General features: G+C 43.8%; 1 protein-coding gene across 1 annotated transcript in view; it reads right to left on the reverse strand.

Moving 5' to 3' along the window:
• LOC124799199 (sialin-like) overlaps positions 1–25,190 on the reverse strand; it is a 142,855-nt gene that overhangs the window by 83,087 nt on the left and 34,578 nt on the right. The window contains exon 3 of the mRNA XM_047262733.1: positions 146–398. Within this exon, the coding sequence (XP_047118689.1) occupies positions 146–398 (253 nt within the window). The remainder of the gene's footprint in view (positions 1–145; positions 399–25,190) is intronic.

Genomic DNA, 25,190 nt, shown 5'->3' on the forward strand with positions numbered 1-25,190 from the left:
TGCCTGCAACCTAGTGTCGTCGTGGAAACTGGGCTTTAGCTGCGCCGGGCCTTGTGCCGACGGCTTTACGCGTCCTCTGAGTCGGGTCATTTTTCCTGGGATGTTGCAGTTGACACAATCGCCCGTCAGTTAGAGAGCTGCTTACCGAAGATGTAGAAGACGGCGGGCCAGCCCAGCTTGGCGGTGATGACGCCCGAGACAGTCATGGCGACGACGGAGCCCAGGTCGCAGCCCGCGTAGCCCACGTTGGCCAGCACGCTGCGCTCACGTGGCGGCGCCCACTGCGACCACATAGCCTGCGCCGCCGGGTACGACATGCCCTGGAAAACGTGGAGAGCGGGCCCTGAGCCCTGCCTCTGTGTGTGGGAGCCGTGGGGCTGCGGGGAAGAGGCTGCCAACTGTGGAGGAACGAAGCCACTGTGCGTCCAAAGAGTTCCGAGGCCGATTGTATTCCGTGCGTACAAGCGGTGTCAGTGCAGAAACTACCGTATTTTACGGAGTATAAGACGTGCAGATCATAAGACGCACCACAATATTTAAGCAATTTAAAAAAAATAACATTTTTACAATTTTTCATTGTTATTGTTGTGGTCTTCAGTCCTGAGACTGGTTTGATACAGCTCTCCATGCTACTCTATCCTGTGCAAGCTTCCTCATCTCCCAGTACGTACTGCAACCCACATCCTTCTGAATCCGTTTAGCGTATTCATCTTTTGGTCTCCCTCTACGATTTTTACCCTCCACACTGCCGTCCAATACTAAATTGGTGATCCCTCGATCCCTCAGAACATGTCCCGCCAGCTGATCCCTTCTTCTAGTCAGGTTGTGCCACAAACTTCTCTTCTCTCCAATTCTATTCAATACGTCCTCATTAGTTGTGTGATCTACCCATCTAATCTTCAGCACTCTTCTGTAGCACCACATCTCGAAAGCTGCTATTCTCTTCTTGTCTAAACTATTTATCGTCCATGTTTCACTTCCATACATGGCTACACTCCATACAAATACTTTCAGAAACGACTTCCTGACACTTAAATCTATACCCGATGTTAACAAATTTCTCTTCGTGAAATCTTCTCGGGTGATCAGCCGAGTAAAGGCGTCGTCTTCTCGCAACGTTTCGAAGGGTTTCGTACCCATCATCTTCAAGCGAAGACGACGCCTTTACTCGGCTGATCACCCGAGAAGATTTCACGAATGGAATACGCCGAGAAAGTCTCAAATCACATTTAAATTTCTCTTCTTCAGAAACACTTTCCTTGCCATTGCGAGTCTACATTTTACATCCTCTCTACTTCGACCATCATCAGTTATTTTGCTCCCGAAATAGCAAAACTCCTTTACTACTTTAAGCCTCGCATTTCCTAATCTAATTCGTGCAGCATCACCCTATTTAATTCGACTACATTCCATTATCCTCGTGTTGCTTTTGTTGATGTTCATCTTATATCGTCCTTTCAAGACACTGTTCATTCCGTTCAACTGCTCTTCCAAGTCCTTTGCTGTCTCTGACAGAATTGCAATGTCATCGGCGAACCTCAAAGTTTTTATTTCTTCTCCATGGATTGTAATACCTACTCCGAACTTTTCTTTTGTTTCCTTTACTGCTTGCTCAATATACAGATTGAATAACATCTGGGATAGGCTACAACACTGTCTCACTCCCTTCCCAACCACTGCTTCCCTTTCACATCCCTTGACTATTATAACTGCCATCTGGTTTCTGTACAAATTGTAAATAGCCTTTCTCTCCCTGTATTTTACCCCTGCCACCTTCAGAATTTGAACTTTGTCAAAACTTTGTCTAAGTCTGCAAATGCTAGAATCGTAGGTATGCCTTTCCTTAATCTTTCTTCTAAGATAAGTCGTAGGGTCAGTATTGCCTAACGTGTTCCAACATTTCTACGGAATCTAAACTGATCATCCCCGAGGTCGCCTTTTACCGGTTTTTCCATTCGTATGTAAAGAATTCGTGATGCAAAGGCAGACTAAAAAATTTCATAGATTATAAAACCGAACTGACCTCTAAAATCAGTACAACGAAAAACTAGCCAAAGTTGCAAATTTCACTGTTTTTTTCTCTCGATGGGTAGTTTCGGGCCGAGACCCTTTTTCAAATCATCGTAACATCTTCGAAAGTGGTAACTGCAAAAATGCGGAAAACCATGAGTCTCGGCCCCGAACTAGAAAAAAATGGCTCCAAGCAGTACGAGACTTAACATCTGAGGTCATCAGTCCCCTAGACTTAGAACTACTTAAACGTAACTAACCTAAGGACATCACACACATACATGTCCGAGACACGATTCGAACCTGCGACCGTAGCAGCAGCGCGGTTCCGGACTGAAGAGCCTAGAACCGCTCGGCCACAACTTCCGGACAGGAACTAGACATCGAGTGAATAAAAAATGTGAAATTTGAAACTTACGCTGGTTTGTCGTTGTACTCATTAACATAAGTTGTTGACACACAGCATTTCGAGCATGCTGGAAATTCGCGACCCTTAAAAACCCTGAAAATCGTCATCTGAACTTTCTTCTTGTTCTTCCCTTTCGTTGTCATCGTTGACCTCTCCGTATATAAGATGGTCTTCACTGCCATCGAGAGCGCTACTCATGCCGCACTTCTTTAAAGATTTAACAACAATGTTTTCTCTTACTCTAGACCACAACTGTTTTATCCACTGACACACTTCTTTGATTGTAGGTAGTTTTAAAGCTCCCTTCGGCTCGAATTCATGTTGGGTTTCATCCATCATCAATTTGTTCCATTCCCCTCTCATATATACTTTAAATAGTTTATTTGTCGAGACACCAAGGGGTTGCAGTTGTGAAGTTAGTACTCCCGGAGTAACAATAAAATATGTATTTCAAAAAATGGTTCAAATGGCTCTGAGCACTATGGGACTTAACACCGGAGGTCATCAGTCCCCTAGAACTTAGAATTACTTAAACCTAACTAACCTAAGGACATCACACACATCCATGCCCGAGGCAGGATTCGAACCTGCGACCGTAGCGGTCGTGCGGTTCCAGACTGAAGCGCCTAGAAGTTCAAGGGGACTGATGACCTCAGAAGTTAAGTCCCATAGTGCTCAGAGCCATTTGAGCCATTTTTTTGATGGAAAGATAATGTTTTCTCTTCATACTCTTGTGGCACTTTCTGAGATATTTTGGTTCTCGTTTGCATGTAAGTCCATGACGCTTCATGAACATGTAGCAACAACCAACTTCACCCTTAAAGACTCTTAAGTTCTACTGTAGCGCTAGCTTATAAGTGTGTATTTGAATCATTTTTGTATTAATTCCAATGTCAGTTCGATAGTGTCCTTGAATCCATTTCAGTATGTCATCTCCTAGTTTTGGCCGTTTTGCATTCAGTCCTCTATTTGTACATTCAGTCTTCCTCATTTTTCTCAGTTCTTCTCTACTAATCTGCCAATCGCTAACGGTTTTATCTGTTGGTGGAGGGCCGAAATGTCGCTCAGCTGCTCTGTTTCCATGTTCTTCTGCATCTGCTGTTACTTTCAACTTACAGCCCACGTCATATGAATACCTTTAATTTTTTTCATTATGAAACTAGCTACTAACAAAAATATTGTACTGTTAACGATAACACAACTCACTTTCAATTCAAGTTCACTGGCACGGTAGACTGCAATGACGCATCATGGTCTAGACAGCGTTCTGGGTTTGTGATGGCGGGGCGAGAGGGAGACGGAGTTGGCAAGCTCGTGAATCTCCGCAGTGCATGTTCGTCGCATCGGTGCACCGCTGCTGTCAGTTCAATCCATTGTTACCAGATAGCGATAGGTCGGTCTCCCGTGGCATCGAATATATGGCCATTTTTAAGACTGGGGGCAATTTTAAATCCAATACTGAACATTTTGCTATTAATTTTGAGTATAAGACGCACCTGAATTATGGAGGCAATTTTTCGAAGAAAAAAGTGCATATTACAAACCGTAAAATACAGTGACAGAAAAAGATGTGCATTCGACCAGTCAGTTGTGAGCAGGCAGTGTTAAGTAGTGGATGTGCAACCGTCGTGTCACATGTGCCGTGTGTGGAACCTTTCCGAAAGTTATTTTGTATTTTTCCGACTTTGCCAGTGATTGTGGTCCGCTAGGCGGCGCGTGCGGATCAGCGAAAGGGTTTTGGGTTAGCAGCGGCGCGAGGAAGATGGCGAGCCGGCCTGGTACTAAGACAACGTGTTATCTGGACCTGGAGCGACAACGTGGCGTCCTTGACATTGAGGGCCGTTTATTTGAAAAAAAAAAAAAACCACATCTTTTGGATTCAAGTGTTCGCTTGTCACACTGTACTGGTGTTCTGAGACGTGTTGACAGTGAACGGAGTCTATGCTTTTTTTTTTTAATCTTATTTCGTTCAGTGCAATTTGCTGCGTTTGTTAAGGGTGGATGTCCCATCACACCCGTTGAAGTTCATTGTTGATCCATTTACACAGTTTTTTTTTATTACAGAGGACAGCTAACCCTTTTTTTATTCATTTTGTTCGATATTGTTCGTTGCGTTTGGTCGGGGCGGACGTCACATGATATCCGTTCAAGTTGATCGTTGATTCCTTTACTCAGTCTTTTTATTACAGAGGGGCAGCGTCTCTCTGACCGAACACGCTGAGCTACCGTGCCGGCAGAGCCTCCACCAGACTATCGCTGCACCTTGGTTGCATTTATGGACGAATTCTTGCTCACTCTATTCGAAGCTGAGTAGTTCTCCTATGCAGTAGCTGGTGATCGGTTTATTTCGTCTGTTCATGTTTTAGTGGTTGTCATTGAGTCTGTCCTTGTGGGCGCCATTTGTGCTGTGTATACGTTTGGGAGCGGTCGCAACAGATTTATGTCACAGGTTTTATCAGTCCAATTTAATGATGTGTATAATGTATCGCCAAGAAATGAACGCAGGACTGAACTGTGAAATACATGATTGCAAGCTTACGGCACTGTAAACCCACTGAGGTAGCCGTGGACGAATTCTATTACTGCAGATTAATCTTTGAGCTAAGCAATCACATTTGGTTCAGAATGGTTCAAATGGCTCTAAGCACTTTGGGACTTAACATCTGAGGTCATCAGTCCACTAGACTTAGAACTACTCAAACCTAACGACATCACACACAATCATGCCCGAGGCAGGATTCGAACCTGCGACCGTAGCAGCAGCGCGGTTCCGGGCTGAAGCGCCTAGAACCTCTCGGCCACGGCGGCTGGCCCACATTTGCTAATTGAACAATTGCGTCACCTTATTTGGCGTTCATCTGAAGGCGCTCTGTGTCTACGCTTGTTTTGAAATAGTCTAGCACCCCTGTACAGTACTTGAGTAAATCTTAAATTCTGCTGCGAGCGAAATTGGTCTGCTTGTGAGTAGGGTCCTGCTCTAATTGTTATTTTGTATTTTAAGTTCTGTTGCTAAATTATTTATTTGAAGATTGTTTTGAAATTTGAATTAATGTCAATTTATCATTATAATTTTTATTTATGGGTTTACCATATGCATTTTTAAGATAGGTTTGTGGATTTAAATTTTAATGTCAAGTAGTTACCTAGTTTCAGATGAAATTTTTAATTGATGTCGTAATTGTCTTGAGGTATTGTATCGCTGCTATTTGCTATTAGTATTGGATCAAGGTTAATATTTAATCAAGGGTATTGTAACGATTACCTTTAAAAAAGTTTGGGCAACATGTGTTTTTTTTTGTAAAGGTTGAGTCGGAATTTCTTTTTAATAAATTTGTTTTAAAAATGTGTGAATTAATGTTAGCCCGGCACCCTATCACCTCCTACAGCTCCTACCATACCAGTGGTAGCAGAGTTCATAGACAAGATGATGGAAGCTCTGAGCCTGTCGTGTGATAGGACTTTGTTTCCCATTTAAGTGGTTGTGACCTGTTTGCGAACGCCAATAATACACTCCTGGAAATGGAAAAAAGAACACATTGACACCGGTGTGTCAGACCCACCATACTTGCTCCGGAAACTGCGAGAGGGCTGTACAAGCAATGATCACACGCACGGCACAGCGGACACACCAGGAACCGCGGTGTTGGCCGTCGAATGGCGCTAGCTGCGCAGCATTTGTGCACCGCCGCCGTCAGTGTCAGCCAGTTTGCCGTGGCATACGGAGCTCCATCGCAGTCTTTAACACTGGTAGCATGCCGCGACAGCGTGGACGTGAACCGTATGTGCAGTTGACGGACTTTGAGCGAGGGCGTATAGTGGGCATGCGGGAGGCCGGGTGGACGTACCGCCGAATCGCTCAACACGTGGGGCGTGAGGTCTCCACAGTACATCGATGTTGTCGCCAGTGGTCGGCGGAAGGTGCACGTGCCCGTCGACCTGGGACCGGACCGCAGCGACGCACGGATGCACGCCAAGACCGTAGGATCCTACGCAGTGTCGTAGGGGACCGCACCGCCACTTCCCAGCAAATTAGGGACACTGTTGCTCCTGGGGTATCGGCGAGGACCATTCGCAACCGTCTCCATGAAGCTGGGCTACGGTCCCACACACCGTTAGGCCGTCTCCCGCTCACGCCCCAACATCGTGCAGCCCGCCTCCAGTGGTGTCGCGACAGGTGTGAATGGAGGGACGAATGGAGGCGTGTCGTCTTCAGCGATGAGAGTCGCTTCTGCCTTGGTGCCAATGATGGTCGTATGCGTGTTTGGCGCCGTGCAGGTGAGCGCCACAATCAGGACTGCATACGACCGAGGCACACAGGGCCAACACCCGGCGTCATGGTGTGGGGAGCGATCTCCTACACTGGCCGTACACCACTGGTGATCGTCGAGGGGACACTGAATAGTGCACGGTACATCCAAACCGTCATCGAACCCATCGTTCTACCATTCCTAGACCGGCAAGGGAACTTGCTGTTCCAACAGGACAATGCACGTCCGCGTGTATCCCGTGCCACCCAACGTGCTCTAGAAGGTGTAAGTCAACTACCCTGGCCAGCAAGATCTCCGGATCTGTCCCCCATTGAGCATGTTTGGGACTGGATGAAGCGTCGTCTCACGCGGTCTGCACGTCCAGCACGAACGCTGGTCCAACTGAGGCGCCAGGTGGAAATGGCATGGCAAGCCGTTCCACAGGACTACATCCAGCATCTCTACGATCGTCTCCATGGGAGAATAGCAGCCTGCATTGCTGCGAAAGGTGGATATACACTGTACTAGTGCCGACATTGTGCATGCTCTGTTGCCTGTGTCTATGTGCCTGTGGTTCTGTCAGTGTGATCATGTGATGTATCTGACCCCAGGAATGTGTCATTAAAGTTTCCCCGTCCTGGGACAATGATTTCACGGTGTTCTTATTTCAATTTCCAGGAGTGTATATTCCATCTTATGCTTCAGGTTACCCCTGATGTACTATGGAAGCCAGGAATGTGCTGGAGATATCTAACAAAATCGCTGTTGGTGAGTCCCACGATTAAGACAGGTCGTGGCACATACACTTTTTGACATAAAACCTGACCGGCGGTCGGCCGCTTCACAGGCAAAGTCCGCGCTTTCTGACACACCGATAACAAAATTTTATCCTGTAACCATTTTGCGGCAGATTTCTCGCTGACTGTCATCCTCTGGACTCCGTATGCAGCAAAGCTCCGGGATCCACTTGCTGGCTACCGGCAGCGGCCGTGGCGACAGCAGCCGCGCTGCACTCCCCCGTTCTTTATCGAAAACGCGTGCTACCGCTCATCGCTTTTGATAATTTGAAACGCTTCATTATTATTAAATGTTGCTCCACAGAAGATTTCTACGATTTCCATTCACGCTCGAAAACAACGGAGATTACTGCATTACATTAATCGGCAAGAGCTGACTATGGCCCCAAATTAATTTTATAGACTGGGACGAAATTAAAGGTCCTAACTACATTCGATGAATTTATAAATGCTTCGTACCTCGTTTCTTTTTCTTTCAAAGTCAATTATTTGTGCAACTTCTGGCCAATATTAGGATGTTTTCGTCAAGGCAGAGTGAGCGTCTGTGGTGTAAAGTGTATTACAGTTTTTGTTTCATTCCTTATGGTAAGTCTATGCGATAAACTGTGTGAATACCTTGCAATGCATGCTCTGTAGCAGTGCAGGAACACTGCACATTTGGAGTTCCATGTATGGATTCAGGAAGTATTTAACGTTGATCGGAAGTGATAGTTAAGGTCATCAGATTTAATCCAGAAAAAGTTATCGCTTTTGAGGTTTCAGAGAACAGAAAGGAATTGCTAACGCCGGTGTCAGAAAACCGCTACAGTTTAATGCTATTGCAAAAATTTAGAGGAGAGGAACTATATTAATCAACATCTTCACTTCATAAACAACGTCCTCACATGTTAGACCTGTATGACGAACAAAGCTCAAATTCGTATCGTTGACAGTCGGTTTGAATCTTTTCAGAAATTAGTTTACAGTGAAGCACCTAGGCATTTGCAAAGCAGACATCCGAGATATTAACGTAATTTACTAAGTCGAAATTGCACGAAGATTTGTGCGTAAAGGCATTCTTCAGATTTCGTATAAGGAATTTTTACTAGCAGTTTGCAACTCCATTACTTCAAATGGAAAATAAAACTTTGTGTTCAGCGGCTTTCATCAAGATTGAAACACCTCTTATATAGCACTAAGTGAATTTAGCGAGGTAATGGCGGGCTACACCCGGAAATAAATGCACTACTACAGTGTTAACAAATACTTCACATTCAGCATAAAACATGTGAGATAATTTTCCGTAGCGTTCATAATCATCTCAAAATAATAAACGAAGTAAAGCTTAATTCCATTGAACATAATGTTAGATATCGAACGCTTTATACCTCGATGTCGCATGTGTCCACTTGTAATGTTTTGCAACATACATATAGAATGTCATGATTACCACAAGAATGAAGAAATATGTTGGTAGGGATGGAAGCAAGAAGAGACGCAGTCAACAAATTTTCGATTCCTCATGGCATTCATTTCATTTGAGATTTAAGTCGAGGTAAAGCAGGGAGCTGCTAATTTCGGACCATCACCGTGAATTACCCTTGGGTCAGCTGCTGGTTAGAGTGTTGCAACGGTAAATGGAAGTCTTTGTTTGATAGTCTTGTGCTGATTCTGTCTGAATGAATTATGCCAGTGGATAAAAAATTGCAATTTCGACTTAGTAAATTACGTTAATATCTCGGATGTCTGCTTTGCAAATGCCTAGGTGCTTCACCGTAAACTAGTTTCTGAAAAGATTCAAACCGACTGTCAAGGATACGAATTTGAGCTTTGTTCGTCATATAGGTCTAACATGTGAGGACGTTGTTTATGAAGTGAACATGTAGATAAATATAGTTCCTCTCTTCTAAATTTTCCAATAGCATTTAACTGTAGACGTTAGCTGACACCGGCGTTAGCAATTCCTTTCCGTTCTCTGAAACTTTCAAAACGACATATTTTTCTGGTTTAAATCTGATGACCTTAACTATCACTTCCGATCAACAATAAATACTTCATGAACCCATACATGGAACTCCAAATGTGCAGTGTTCCTGCACTGCTACAGAGCATGCATTGCAAGTTATTCACACAGTTTATCCCGTAGACTTACCATAAGGAATGAAACAAGAACTGTAATACACTTTACACCACAGACGCTCACTCTGCCTTGACGAAAACATCCTAATATTGGCCAGAAGTTGCACAAATAATTGACTTTGAAAGAAAAAGAAACGAGGTACGAAGCATTTATAAATTCATCGAATTTCGTCCCAGTCTATAAAATTAATTTGGGGCCATAGTCAGCTCTTGCCGATTAATGTAATACAGTCATAGACTGTGCGGCTGGTCCCGGCGGATGTTCGAGTCCTCCCTCGGGCATGGGTGTGTGTGTTTGTCCTTAGGATAATTTAGGTTACGTAGTGTGTAAGCTTAGGGACTGATGACCTTAGCAGCTAAGTCTCATAAGATTTCACACACATTTGAACAGTTTTGAATGTAATACAGTACCGATCTACTAATCAGGGCGTCGGTCTATGTTGCTTTCGAGCGTGAATGGAAATCGTAGAAATCTTCTGTGGAGCAACATTTAATAATAATAAAGCGTTTCAAATTATCAAAAGCGATGAGCGGTAGCAGGCGTTTTCGATAAAGAACAGGGGAGTGCAGCGCGGCTGCTGTCGCCACGGCCACTGCCGGTAGCCAGCAAGTGGATCCCGGAGCTTTGCCGCATACGGAGTCCAGAGGATGACAGTCTGCGAGAAATCTGCCGCAAAATGGTTACAGGATAAAGTTTTGTTATCGGTGTGTCAGAAAGTGAAATAGACTGATTCTGCGCTACCATTAAATTCACGTCTTCACCATTCAGACAGAAGAGGATATAAAAATATTTTACCCCAGCTGGTCTTGATCCACAGACATTGAAGACAAAAAGAACGCATGCTACCACTAGACCACGGGCGTAAACAGTCTAGGTTTTTTTCTAACATGGGACAAGAGTTCTTCCAGGAAGTGCCGCAATCTACAGCGCTGCCAGATTGTGCAGATAGCCGGACTCAGAGAATTAGCGAGTTGGTCAGTTTATTTGTGCCATGTCGCGATCAGCGTGGACTTAGCATGTGAAGCGGCCGACCCCCGGTCGAGTTTTATGTCAAAGAGTGTACTTCACAGCACGTGATACTACGGGGCTTCCATGACCAGCAGCCACCTCTGGAGGGAAGCGAGTAACAATTTCAGGAGAGCTTAATATTTCTTGACTGTTAGGTTAGTCCGCCCCCAGTAGCTCCTAATCATCATCATTTCATCCAGCCGGCACGGTAGCTCAGCGTGTTTGGTCAGAGAGCTGGTTGGCCTCTGTAATAAAAAACTGAGTGAAAGGATCAGCAACGAACTTGAACCGATGTCATGTGACGCCCGCAACGACCAAACACAGCGATAAAAAGAAGTAGCTGGGTGGTCAGCGCGACAGAATATCAATCCTAGGGGCCCCTCGTTCGATTCCTGGATGGGTCGGAGACTTTCTCCGCTCAGGGATTGGGTGTTGTGTTGTCCTAATTACCATCATTTCATCCTCATCGACGCGCAAGTCGCCCAATTGGATCAAATCGAAAGACTTGCACCCGGTGAAATGTCTACCCGACGGGAGGCCCTAGTCACACATTTACATTTTTACTGTTCGTTTAAATGCCCATAAGCTCTCGGCAGCACACGAGAAATTTAAGACCCTTAGTGGACACTTTTTCAGTTACATGGTGATTTCCTGTGGGTCCTGCACGGAGTCGAGCGTTCGCGAAGAGTGACAGACAAGCCGCCTAGTGTGACGTCACAAGTTCGTTGCAGGGCCTGTATATCTGGTTGGCCCCGTCAGTTGCAATATCAGCTGGCTATACGCCAAGAAAAAGTTGGAGATAGCGTGGTGGAATTAGCGCAGCGGCTGCGCGGAATGTTGGGACGCTGCCTTGTCAACACGGAAACAGTGGGCCAGGTGAGTGTAATAGCCTCCTGGAAAGTGTGCGTGCTAGTAAAGAGTTATTGCAGGGCAGTGTTGCTAGCCGCACGCAGGTGTTCCGAATACAAGCGCAAAAGCATCAGTTGCTCAGTCGCATTCAAGATCTTGAAAATTGAGTTGCTGACTCTAAACAGAAAGTAGTTATTCAAGAATTACGTAATAAAATTATAAAACTACACTTGCAAAGTAGTTTGCTAACCTGGCAACGTAATGAAGTGAGGGAAGGCACGCATTGTTCTGGTCAGGCGGGTGAAATGGTCAGTGCTTGTAGTAAAGTGGGCAATGGTACAGGAGGTTGGGAATGTACAGTATACCACCCAACGCTTTTTTGATATGTTTACAAGTGCATCAGATTTTGCAGTAGATACTAATGGACAAATTGTGGATTCCTATGGTTCACAGGCGTTTACAAAATTTGAGTGAACCACTGCAAGCGCCTGACACAGTAGGAGTACAGATGATGTTTCCCCGTGCTGTAGGATCAAATGGTTCATATGGCTGTGAGCACATCTGAGGTCATCAGTCCCCTAGAACTTAGAACTACTTAAACCTAACTAACCTAAGGACATCACACAGATCCATGCCCCAGGCAAGATTCGGACCTGCCACCGTAGCAGTCGCGCGGTTCCGGACTCAAGCACCTAGAACCGCTCGGCTACCGCGGCCTGCCGTGCTGTATGAACATTTAAAAGAATGGTTACTGAAGACGTTAATGAAAATCTATCGTTAAGTACTTTTAGGAAAAGTGTTTTGAAAAATCAGCTCTCAGAGCAAGCACGAAATGAGCTTACAAATTCGTGTGTATATCGTGTGCAACGAAAATTGTGAGTTGATCCTAATTGCACACCATTGTCTACGACGCCCATCATGGATGCTCCGTCATAGCCTTAGTCGGAACACTTTCTCACATCTAGTCCCTTTCCTTCCATTTTTTAAGTTAACTGGTGTTAGTATCCTAATGTACACTGATCTTTGATCTGAGTAAAGGTGGTAAATGATTCGTATATCTTTACGTCAGAATGAGTTTCAATATTGTCTTTCATTAATTTAACGTAGCAAAAAACTTCTCTTGATTATTTCATTTTGTAAATTTTCCACTTTTCCTTCCCATTTTAATTTTTATCCACTTCTTCCTTTTTTTGGTTTCCAGCTGCATCTTACATTGAGGCCATTGCCCCGGTCGTCCAAGCTTAGTTACGCCTCTGTTATCGCTGGATAATTTCCTTAAATTTGCGGTGATTATTTTCCACATGTCCTCTTAAAGTAAATAGCATATCTTGACGTGATGCAGTTCTCAACAATACAGAGGTCTCTGAAACGGTCCAGGCTGTTGTTCAGCATGAGTCTGAGACGCGCGACTGGCGAGCAACATGAATTTATCAGCCTCCAGTGAGCAAAACCTTAAGAAAATGCGGTAAGGACACGGAACAACGACAGCAGTCAGACGGTAAGCCATCAACAAACATCAGGTTTGCGCTAATCCACGGCATCCAAAACAATGATGTCAAATCGATTGCACATTTCTGCGGAGACATTTATATTTTATGAATATGGACATCTTGGACACAGCAGTAATATGATTCTGCAAACGAATTATCCTGGTTGCTTATCAAGGTTTGTCTGAGGCTGTTCGGGGATGAGCATGAGTTTTATAAATCTTGCAACCGCAGGAAAATCGGAATACTACAGATTTTTCATTCTCCTAGGAAGTTTCCGTTCTAAGTGATCTCTGTATTCGCTCGCATAGACATTACCCGACAAACCGAGTGTGTCACCGTGGTGTCTTGATGCACACGTTTTCCATGCACATGTTATAGGCAATAATAAGTTTTTATAAGAATAAATACGATTATAGGCTAATTAAAAATTATATTTTTACCAGAAAATCCTGTAGATTAAGATAATTGTTTGTTATTAGATTTCAGATAAAATTTGTAGACGGCGGGGCTTCCGTCATCTACACACCCCATACTGGGACAGAGCAACTTTACTCCGCGGATGCGAGGCTTAATAACTGAATTTCTGAAGAAGACCAGAAAACGTGGTCCAAGAATCGATAAATATTATGCAAAGATATTTACGTTGATTGCTTCATTATTTTTTCCAAAGAAAATCGTAAAAATCCCTTGTTTAGTAGGCTGACTGACGAGAAAGGGCCCTTCAATGCATCAGACGAAAAGGAGCGGTGCGAGCTCCGAAGCTGCAGCGTAAACGTACGTTGTGTAACGTAATCTTCTCCCCCCCCCCCTCCTTCCGCCACCCTCCCGCCCAATGAATCATAGACACTGCCGAGCAGGAGTGGCTTGCGTGACTCAACGATGCAGATAACAGTACGGAAGGGGTATCTGTTGAATGTTCCGAGAAACATGTGGCTCCTGAAGAGGGGCAAGTAGCCTCTTCAGTAGTTGTTGAGGTAACAGGCTGGGTGACTGACTGACCTGGCCTTGTAACATTAGCCAACAGGACACTGCTGTGCTGGTACTGTGAACAGCTGAAAGCGAGGGAAAACTGCAGCCATTCTTTTTTTCCCGAAGGCATGCAACTCTGCTTAAAATATGGGTAAAATAATGGTTTATTATTGATGGCATCCTCTTACATAAAACATTTCGGAAGTAAAATATTCCCCCATTCTGATCTCTGGGCAGGAACTACTGAGGAAGATGTCGTTATTAGGAAAAACAAAGCTGGCACTCTACGGGTCGCAGCTTGGAATGTTAGATTCCTTCGTGCGGTTAAAGGCGCTGCAGTCTGGAACCGCAAGACCGCTACGGTCGCAGGTTCGAATCCTGCCTCGGGCATGGATGTTTGTGATGTCCTTAGGTTAGTTAGGTTTAACTAGTTCTAAGTTCTAGGGGACTAATAACCTCAGCAGTTGAGTCCCATAGTGCTCAGAGCCATTTGAACCATTTTTGTTAGATTCCTTAATCGGGTAAGTAGGTTATAAAATTTCAGAGGGAGATGAATAGGTTGAAGTTAGATATAGCGGTAATTTATCAACACAAAATTAAATAGCTTATACAGGAGGAGGCCTAATAATGTATAAAAATTAGGAATGCGGGTAAGCTACTATGAACAGCACACTGAAAGCATTATTGTAGGTAAAACAGACACGAAACCAACACGCACCAGAATGGTACAAGTTTATACAACTAGTTCCGTATATGAAGAAGAGACTGAAAGAATATATGATGTGATAAAGGAAATTATTCAGATAGTTAAAGGAGACGAAAATTTTATTGTAATAGGTGACTGGAATTCCGCAGTAGGAAGAGAAAGAGCAGGGAAAATATTACGAGAAGTTGTCTGGGGGGAAGGAATGAAAGAGGAAGTCGCCTGACAGAATTTTGCACAGAGCATAATTTAATCATCGCTAACACTTGGTTTATGAATCATGAAATATGGCTGTACACGTGGAAGAGACCTGGGGATACTGGAAGGTTTTAGAAACCACACTTTAAACGTGGAGATGTTTCCAGGACCAGATGTGAACTCTGAACTCTGATCATAGTTTTTGGTTATGGACTTCGAATTAGAACTGCAGAAATCGCAAAAAATAGGAAATTAAGGAGACAGGGTCTGAATGTGCTGAAGGAACCAGAGGTTGTTAGGAGTTTCAGAAGGTGGATCAGGCAAGGTTGGACTGAAACGATGGAAAGGAGTACAACAGAAGACGGATGGGTAGCTTTGAAAAATGAAATAAGGAAGGCAGCAGAGGATCGCGCAAGTAGAAACACAAGGCCTAGATGAAATCCCTGGGGAAGACAGGATATATTAAATTTAACCGATAAAAGAAGAAAATGTAAAAATGCAGTAAATGAAGCGGGCGGAAAGGAATGCGGAGACGCCTAAAAAAAGAGATTGAAATAAAGTGCAAATTGGCTAAGCGAGGGATGGCTAGAGGACAAATGGAAGGCTGCAGATGCGTGCATAACTGGGCGAAAGATATGTGCCAGCTACAGGAAAATTAAAGAGAACTTTCGTGAGAAGGAAAGCAACTGAATGAATATCAACCCTTCAGATAACAAACACGTTCTAAAAAAAGAAGTGGAAACTGAAAAGTGAAAATATACTGCGTCTTATATAAGGGAAACCAAATTGAGAACAGTATTATCGAAAGAAAAGAGGAAGCAGGTAAAGATGAGATGGGGGGAGGGGGTATGTTACTGTGAGAAGAGTTTTACAGAGCACTGAAACCCTAAGTGGAAGCAAGGCCCCTGGAGCAGACAGCATTCCTTCAGAATTATTGAGATCCTTGGAAGACACAGCCATGACAGAACTACTCCACCTGGTGTGTAAAATACATGACACAAGCGAAATACCTTCACACTCCAGGAAGAATGTAAGAATTCCATTTCGCAAAAGACTTAATAGAAGCATTAAAAGGTCCATCCTCCTAAAAAAAGAAACGTATACACCCCTAGCGAAATGAAAAATGTGGTGAACTAATCGTCAAAAGACAGAGAACCAGTAACACCATCAATTCATATAAAATGATAAGAAGCGAAAATACTGCATAGAAGCCAGGAAAGCAAGATCAAATAGTGTTAAGAGGGTCAGACTAGAAGATCTAAACGTTCAGTTGAAAGAAGTAGAATCGGAGCATGAACAAAACAACGTAGGGGACTTATATAGAGCGTTCAAAATGAGGTTAAGTAAATATACATTGTGAAGCTTACAGTTTAAAGATCTAAAAATGCTCAAAATTGCGTACAACAACAACGCAACTCCTACCCACCACAGGAAATTTTCAATTTTGACAATGCAGCATCAAGAGAACAAGACCAAAGTCTTCAGCTTTCAAAAAAATTAAAGAAATCGTAAGAAACTTTTAAAAAAAGCATATGGGGAAGACAATACAATTGCAGAATTATGGAAAGACTAGTGATAATACGATAGTTTGCTTAACAAAAATAATTCAAGAAATCTGGGAAATAAACACGCCACCGGCTAGATGGTCATCTGCATCAATACAGTCTCTACATAAAAAGGGAAATATAACGGATCTTATAAATTACAGACAAATCTCCCTCTTGTCAGTGAAGTATAAGACCCGAAGGCATTTTTACACAAAGCTGAAAGAATACTTGATCCACGTTAGGGGGATACGAAGGAGGGTTCAAGAGGGCAGAGCATGCTTAAAACAAGCCATAAACTGAAAGCACACCTTAGAAATTCGGTAAATCAGAAGCCTGAAATATGTGGTAATATTTGCAAATTTGAAACACGCACACGATTCTGTTGATAGAAATAGATTACTCTGAATTTTAACAGAATTTGGACTGGACTGCAGAACAACAGCAATAATTACAGCAACTTTAACCAACGCAACATCAACAGCTCAATTTATGGGAGAACTGTCGGCAAATTAAAAAAAAGAAATTAGGAATAAGAGAAGGAGATGGACTGTCCCACCCTACTTTCTAACTGTGGTAGATAAAGTGGTTAGAGAACGGAGAAAGGCCACAAATACTAATCGCATAGAGCTACGAAGAAAGCCAAACGAGATTACTGCTGATTTTCTGGCATTTGCAGATAACATGGCACTTATTACAGACTCAATTGAACGTGCACCGGAACAAACTCAGAGCTGCAACGTCAGCTAGCAAAAGTAGGATTACAAATACCATTTGAAAAAACACAGTTGATGACAAGTATCAGTAAGGAATCTCAAAAGCTTAAAATAAATAACAATGGAATATCTAAAATATATTGTTGTAAATACCTAGGAGGAACGGTTTATTTTGTTTCAGAGCAACTGCTTTTGTCAATGTGAGATATAATTCTGTTGAGTTCTCCGCTTTTTATGTAAATCAAAGGTCGATTGCAAACACTCGATCCGTATGTGACCAGTTGCTTCAGACAGTATGCTCTTTGTTTATCATACCTAAAGTTTTAATGGAGTAAATGTTGGTTCTGCTGGAACGTAACGGACAGTTCCGACTACACGTAAAATGATGTAGGCTGCAGCAATGAATTAAAATCTATACCAGCAACAGGATTCCAACCAACGCCTCCCGTTTACTAGGCAGATACGCTAGCTGTTACGCCAGACTGACACTGCAATCACAGTGGCTTCAGGGACTATTCTTGTACATCTCCCGCCCTGCGTGGGAGATGTCTATGAACAGAGTGAGTAACATCTTGAGTCACTCTCTTCTCATCTACCGTTTCCCTTTCAAGTCGTTGAATCTTGTAATTGCAGTCTGTTTTGTGTACAAGTTATAAATAACCTTCTGCTCCCTGCATTTTATTCTTGCTACCTTCAAAATTTCAAGAGGCTCTCCAGTCAACATTGTCAGATGTTTTCTCTAAATCTGCAAATACTCTAAACATCGATTTCCCTTTCTATACCCTATTTTCTTGGATAAGTTGTAGGGTCCTTGGTTCAAAAATGGCTCTGAGCACTATGGGACTTAACATCTATGGTCATCAGTCCCCTAGAACTTAGAACTACTTAAACCTAACTAACCTAAGGACAGCACACAACACCCAGCCATCACGAGGCAGAGAAAATCCCTGACCCCGCCGGGAATCGAACCCGGGAACCCGGGCGTGGGAAGCGAGAACGCTATCGCACGACCACGAGATGCGGGCTGTAGGGTCCTTACTGCATTGAGTGGGCCTGCATTTTCTCCGGAACCGAAACTGATCTTCGACAATGTCAGCTTCCACATCATTCGGTAGTATTCCACCTATTAGCACCTACCTTACTTTTTATTTCGATCGACTAATTCCTCTGTCGACACTTTTCGGCGGTTTTTTTATGGAACTTAGATGAAGACTTCGTGGTATCTGTTCCCAAACTCGAATTAATTTATTTCCTACTCGGTTAATTTCTTTGTTACCTCGGCAGTATGCTTTGGGTCGTTATCAGAAAAAAAAACAAACAGTAATACCACCACCACCACTGTGTTTCTCCAATAACTGCTTTTGTTTCTGTCGACTTCTGAAGTGTATGGTGAACGCGTTTTCACGAAGGCACTTCTCTTGCACCATTTCCGAGTTGTTTTTTTTTTTTTTTCGTTTTCATAACTGCGCAGTTTTGTTCTGTGGCTCAGCGATGACGTTTAGAAATTGCGTGTTAGGTTCAGGATTTTCACCTGTACTTTTTACGTCAGTGTAGGCGGAGCACGTCTGCTCCGATAGCTGAGTGGTTGGCTGGCATGGTAGCTCAGCGTGTTCGGTCAGAGGGTTACGTGCCCTCTGTAGTAAAAGAAACTGAGTTAATCGATCCTCAACGAACTTAAAATGGATGTCTTACGACGTCCACCCCGAGCAGATGCAGCGAACAAAAGCGAACAAAATGAGATAAAAAAAAACAATGTGGTCAGTGCGGCGGTCTATCACGCCAAGGGGCCCGGGTTCGATTCCCGGCAGGGTCGGACGTTTTCTCCGCTCAGGGAGTGGGTGTTGTGTTGTCCTCATTATTATTTCATCATCACCAGTGGAAGGCAACGGGAAACCACAACTGGAATCACTTCCCTAGACGCTCATGCGGTGGACTTCTCAGACAGGGCTTCACCCATGACAAGACCTGCCGTAAGGCAGAACACTAAGTAAGGCTGAGCATACTGAAAAGTGTGTGTTTTTTGTGATTGTCAGAATTTAGTGTTTATACGGAGTACTGAGTGCTTTTGAAATATTTACTCTACGTTTGGTAGGCCTTCTGAATACATACTGCTACAAATGTTCTTTGTTTTCTCTGGTTTTAGTTGTCAAAAATGAATACCTTCCATCCACACACATATCACACTGTTGCCTTTGAGGAGAACATTTTGGACACTTTAGATCTCCACTATCTGATCCCAAGTATCCGGGCCGGCCGCTGTGGCCGAGCGGCTCTAGGCACTTCAGTCCGGAACCGCGCTGATGCTCCGGTCGCAGGTTCGAATCCTTCCTCGGGCATGGATGTGTGTGATGTCCTTAGATTAGTTAGGTTTAACTAGTTCTAAGTTCTAGGGGACTGATGACCTCATATGTTAAGTCCCATAGTGCTTAGAGTAATTTGAACCACATGTATCCGGATACCCTTATGTAACGCAGAACTGAGTGTCAGATGTCACAAGAGGCGGACACGCATGTATAAAAGAAGGCGGGAAGTGTTGTGTTGTCAGTAGAGGAGCAGTAACAGCAGAATGGGTCGGCCAGGAGAACTCATTGACTTCGAGGTTGGACTGGTCATTGGGTGTCACCTGAGCAACAAATCCATTGGGGACGTTTCAACCCTTCTAAAGGTCTCTCGTGATGTGATTGTGAAGTGGAATGATGAAGGAACAGCCACAGCTGAACCAAGACTAGGGAGACTGACCGACAGGGACTGTCAAGGATTTCGGAGGGTGCTTGTAAACAATCGCATGAAATTAGCGGAAGTAGCACTTTGTAGGGAAGCGGCCTACTCACGCCGTATAAAATTCACATCAGTCTTTCAATTGTGTGCCAGCCAGTCCGCTGTAATTAGCTCTGACGTCATAAATGTTGCGCAATACTTTAAAAATCATGTAAATAACCTGAAACGTTTCTAGCATGTCAGGAGTAATACTAAATCAATATGTGTTGAATGTCAGTTCAATAACTTTAACCATTTTCGGAATTTGGTCGTTTTTCTGTAAAAATCATTGGCGCAACAGAAAAGAGCTAGAAACTTAAAAATTTATATTTGGATTCCTTTTGCATAATAATTTAGTAGAAACAGTATTCTGGATCTCACAAATTAAAATTTTTGTTGAAATTCATGATTTTCTGGTTTTTGTCTTAGAAATTAAGGAAGCAAGATAGATTAAGTAGGCGAATAAATAAAGGTAGGATGTTTAAATTTAAGTAGAAGGGAGATCCGCTATAATCATAAAGATGTGAGAAGTTTCAACAGAACAACTATAAAACTATAGCTATAGCGTAGCTCCAAAGAGCAAGTTCTGAGCTCGTCTACTGCGTGTAGTGTAATTAAATTAATTCTCTCGCCCAAAATATTTGACTTAGCCACGTCAGACTTTTATTATGATTACTTACCTGTGTGCTGAATGCACATTTAAATTGAGAGCTTCATCGGCCATCAGCAAAGGAAGCAATGATTTATTCAATAACTTAAAGTGGTGCATTACTAGCCCAGCGGCTAGTCGGGAGAGCGGATTTGATCAGGCGTTCCCTTCGCCGTGCGCACCGCGGCTTTATACTGTATATAAGAACGCGGCGCGAGAGAAAAAGGCCCCAGTTCTCTCCAGATGCTGAATAGCACACCACCTGTGTCGGGAGTCGCGTGGCGTCGGTATCATTGCTATTAACAGCCTCGGATGCCGTAATAAGTTGCTCGGGATACGCGTAACCACAAAATCGTTTTTCGAGTGTAGTGTTAATTCTGGGATGACTTTAATGATCTGTCTTCAGTTTGCGTATGTCGTATTTTCACGTGCCGCCGCGGGACAGACATTCTACCATTATTTAGCGTGGCGTTTGATGAACATTATCATCAGATTATGGCGAGCATTCACTTAAACATTTAATTTGAACAGTTATAGTTGTATCAGCGCATTAGACTCTGAACTGCTCTGTTAGTTGGATTGTGTGGATTCTTTTTTGGTCTGTGACTTTCAGAATATAGTGACATTTTTAGAGAATCGTTTTTGATTATGAATCTCAGACGATCTCCTAATTCCTCAGAGCTATAAGCTGTAGCTGTAAGTGTATTTCTCAGATGAAGTGGGCACTAGGAATTCTAATTACAGGCTTCACGTTTTGCTAATCACTTTCTGGTTGCCAATATTTCAGTTAGAGAGCCAGTGTTGAGAACGGCAAAAGACTGCATAAATAGGAACATTTTTATAACAATTAATTCCACCCGCCGCCCCCATATATGGTTAATCCGCCGGGAAATGCATCTTTTCTACTTTACATTCTACATTTAACAACAATTAAATTCCACCCGCCGCCCCACAACTTGTGAACTCCAAAGCGCTGCCAGCAGTCCGACTAACACAGTGACTTTACATAAGGAGCTGAAAAGAACTGAGTAGAACAGTTGAGAAGTTCTTCACAGGCCACACTTTTCTGGAGCCAGTGTTAAGCGACGCTAGAAATAGTATAAAGAGCGACACCGCTGGATGGTGGGTGGCTGGAAACGAGTGATTTGCAGTGATAAATCACGCTATACCCCATGGAAATCCGATGGAACGGTTTGGATTTGGCTAATGCCTGGAGAACGTTGCCTGTCAATGTGTGCAGTGTCACCAGTAAAGTACGGCGGAGGTGGTGGTATGTGTGGCAGTGTTTCTCGTGGTTGCAGTGTGGTCCTCATATTATCTTTAAGAAAATGTTATATGTGGAGGGATATGGATGCTTTTTACAGCAATTGTAGTGCGTGCAGTAGAGGATGATTGGTTCTATCAGCCTGACAATGTATCTGCGAGCCGATGGTTTTTGGACAGTGACACTCCTGAAATGGACTGGCGTGGCCAGAACCCCGACCTGAACCGAATGGAACACCTTTGGATTGAGTTAGAACATGGACTTCTCTGTAGACTCTAGCGTCTAACATCAGTACCTCCTTTGGTTCCGGGTCTTGAGAAAGAATTGCTTGCCATTCATACATAGATATTGAGACACATCGTTAAAAGTGTCCTTAGCAGAGTTCAAGCCGTCATAAATGCGAAGAGTGGACACACCTTATATTAATGTCCACTAATGGGTATCCATACACTTTTAATCAGATAGTATATATTCGTAAGTCAATGTGCAAGCGTCTGTTCAATTCGTGTACTGAGGAGAATATGAAAACGGCCTTGCTGTGCTGGTACTGTGAACAGCTGAAAGCAAGGGGAAACTACAGCCGTAATTTTTCCCGAAGGCATGCAGCTTTACTGTATGGTTACATGAGGCAAACCTAATTTTCTAGCATTTGTAGACTTAAAGAAAGCTTTTGACAATGTTCACTGGAATAATCTCTTTCAAATTCTGAAGGTGGCAGGAGTAAAATACAGGGAGTGAAAGGCCATTTAAAATTTTTACAGAAACCAGATGGCAGTTATAAGTGCCGAGGGACATGAAAGGGAAGCAGTGGTTGGGAAGGGAGTAAGACAAGATTGTAGCCTATCCCCGATGTTATTTGTTATATCCTAGCCAGTAATGCCACCCGAGCCCGCTGCCAAAAGGTTGGCAGCATCAAAAGTCCGGACGCCGTCCGCATAAGCAGCGCCAGCGAGACAGGAAATCGCCGCAAGTCTGCGCGCGCCACCGCTGGCTTCTGGTTCCTTAAGCGCTGGAGTCGCGAGCGCTAGGACAGTTCTGTATTCGCCGCTCAGTTGTATACTCGCCACCGAATTGTGTACTTGCTAGTCAGTTGTGTGTTCATCGCAGCAGAGTTGTTGTTTGTCGTCAGCCGACGCTGACCTAGCCGCTCCGACTCGAACTAGACAGATCTCTGTAGACACGGAGTTCACTACTGTGTTTCTGTATCTTCGTTAATAAAGATAAGTACCGACTTTTATTTAATCAGAGTGTTTGGGTTTTCATCTTTCTGTTCACTGTTCCAGCGGACCGGTCGGCCCGCTATTAAAAGTGTGGCGGTAACTTCGTAAGCCGTTTCTACAGCGAATTGTTTGTCCCTACGAACGCCGCCACAAAACTGGCGACGAGGACTTCCGAACTCGTGTGCAGGGCTGGTTCAACTTGTTTCTGGTTATACTAGTTATAGCGATAAAATTTTGGGGGCTGGTTTAATTTGTGTTCACTATGTCTGCCGAATTACAACAGTTGATCTTGTTACAGAGTCAGCAAATACAAAGTTTGGTGGAAGCAATCGCCAAACAAGCGGCTAATCCTCCAACACAAAAGGAACAGGCACAGGCAGCACCACCTTTCCGTGCTTTTGATGCATCAAGAGAAGAATGGCGAGAATATTTCACGCAGCTGCAGGCGCACATGACAATCTACAAAATCACGGGTACTGAGCGGCAGCTTTATTTAATTTCCACTGCAGGCGTGGAAGTCTATCGACTACTTTGTAAGTTGTTCCCGGAATCCAAGCCAGAAGCTTTAGACTATGACGTTGTTGTTATCAAGCTTGCTGAGTATTTCGAGTCGCGAGTTCATGTGGCAGCAGCCAGATTCAAGTTCTTCAGATTAAAGAAACTGCCACATCAATCTAATAAACAGTGGTTAACAGATTTACGGGGCCTCACCCGTCAGTGCCGATTTAATTGTGTGTGTGGAGCTTCCTACAGTGATGTCACGTTACGAGACGCTATTACTCAAAACATTGCAGATTCTCGTATTCGTGCTGCTATATTAAAGTTGCCTGACCCGTCATTAGAGACTGTGATGAACATCATTGAAGCCCAAGATACTTTTGACTATGCTGAGTGTGAGTTAGATCAGCCATGTATTTCTCAAATTGCCTGTGCTAAGCAAGTTATGTCACGCCCGCGGCCCCACCGGCAGAGTCAGACTGTAAACACTAGCCGGCCGCGTCATGTTAAACACATTCGTCAGCCGCGTGTGCAAAACGATAGAGTTAAGTCTTGCCCTAAGTGTGTTCTTGCTCATCCTCGTGAACGTTGCCCGTTAAGAAACGCGGTTTGTCAATTTTGTCAAAGGAAAGGACACATCCAGACTGTTTGTTTGCGTAAACGCAAGAACAATTCTAGTGCTGCCCAGCCCATGGGTATTCATGTTCTTCAAAGCCAGCCCGCCCAGAAGGTCGCGTTTAAAGACTCTTCCACGGTTCGTGTGGGTAATAAACTTGTTCGCACTAAGCCACCCACCCAGCCCTCTGCTATGCGACCCAAGCGTAATTCAAACGCTGTAAAAAGTAATGTACAGATTGCAAGTGAAGCGGGAGTTGTTGTTCCACCCGCCCAACCCACGAGTTGTCGTAAGCAGCGAACACGCGCTCAACGCGCTGATTTTGTGTCTTCCGCCTCCACTGCACCGATCCAGAGACAGTGAAATAAACTATTTGTGAAGCTCCGCATCCAGGATAAGACCTTCAATTTTCAATTAGACACTGGTGCGTCTGTGACTCTCATAAATAGTGCTACGTATGCGGCTATCGGCCGCCCTAAACTTTCAGCGGCAAAACATTCTTTGGCTACTTATAGTGGAGAACAAATTCCTGTGTTAGGTGTATGTAACGTGCCAGCCACATTCCGTGGCAATACAAAAACAGTTTCATTCACAGTGCTCCGCGCTACAGACAGTGTAAACATTTTCGGATTAGACTGTTTTGACTTGTTTGGCCTGTCTATCCAAGACAATGTGTTGCAAATTAATTCTGTTGTTGTTCCTCAAGACAGCATAACCGATTTGTGTAAACAATACAGTGACATATTTAAAGACGAACTAGGTTGTGCTGCGAACTTTGCCGCTCATATTACGTTAAAAGATAATGCTCAGCCTCGATTTTTTCGTGCTCGTCCAGTGCCTCACGCCCTCCGGGCCCCTGTAGCAGATGAACTTCGTCGTTGGCAAAACAACGGTGTTATTCAACCCGTTTCAGCGAGCCAGTGGGCTTCTCCCTTAGTTATTATAAAGAAACCGTCTGGCAAGTTACGTTTGTGTGCTGATTTTAAGTCGACAGTTAATCCTCAGACTGTCATTGATTCTTTTCCTTTGCCTAGACCGGACGAGTTGATGGATAAGTTAGGGGAAGCTCGTTTCTTTTCCAAAATTGATCTTCGTGAAGCATATTTGCAATTGCCCCTCGACGAGCA

The sequence above is a fragment of the Schistocerca piceifrons genome, chromosome 5, assembly GCF_021461385.2.
Source record: "Schistocerca piceifrons isolate TAMUIC-IGC-003096 chromosome 5, iqSchPice1.1, whole genome shotgun sequence".
Taxonomy (NCBI): Eukaryota; Metazoa; Arthropoda; class Insecta; order Orthoptera; family Acrididae; genus Schistocerca; species Schistocerca piceifrons.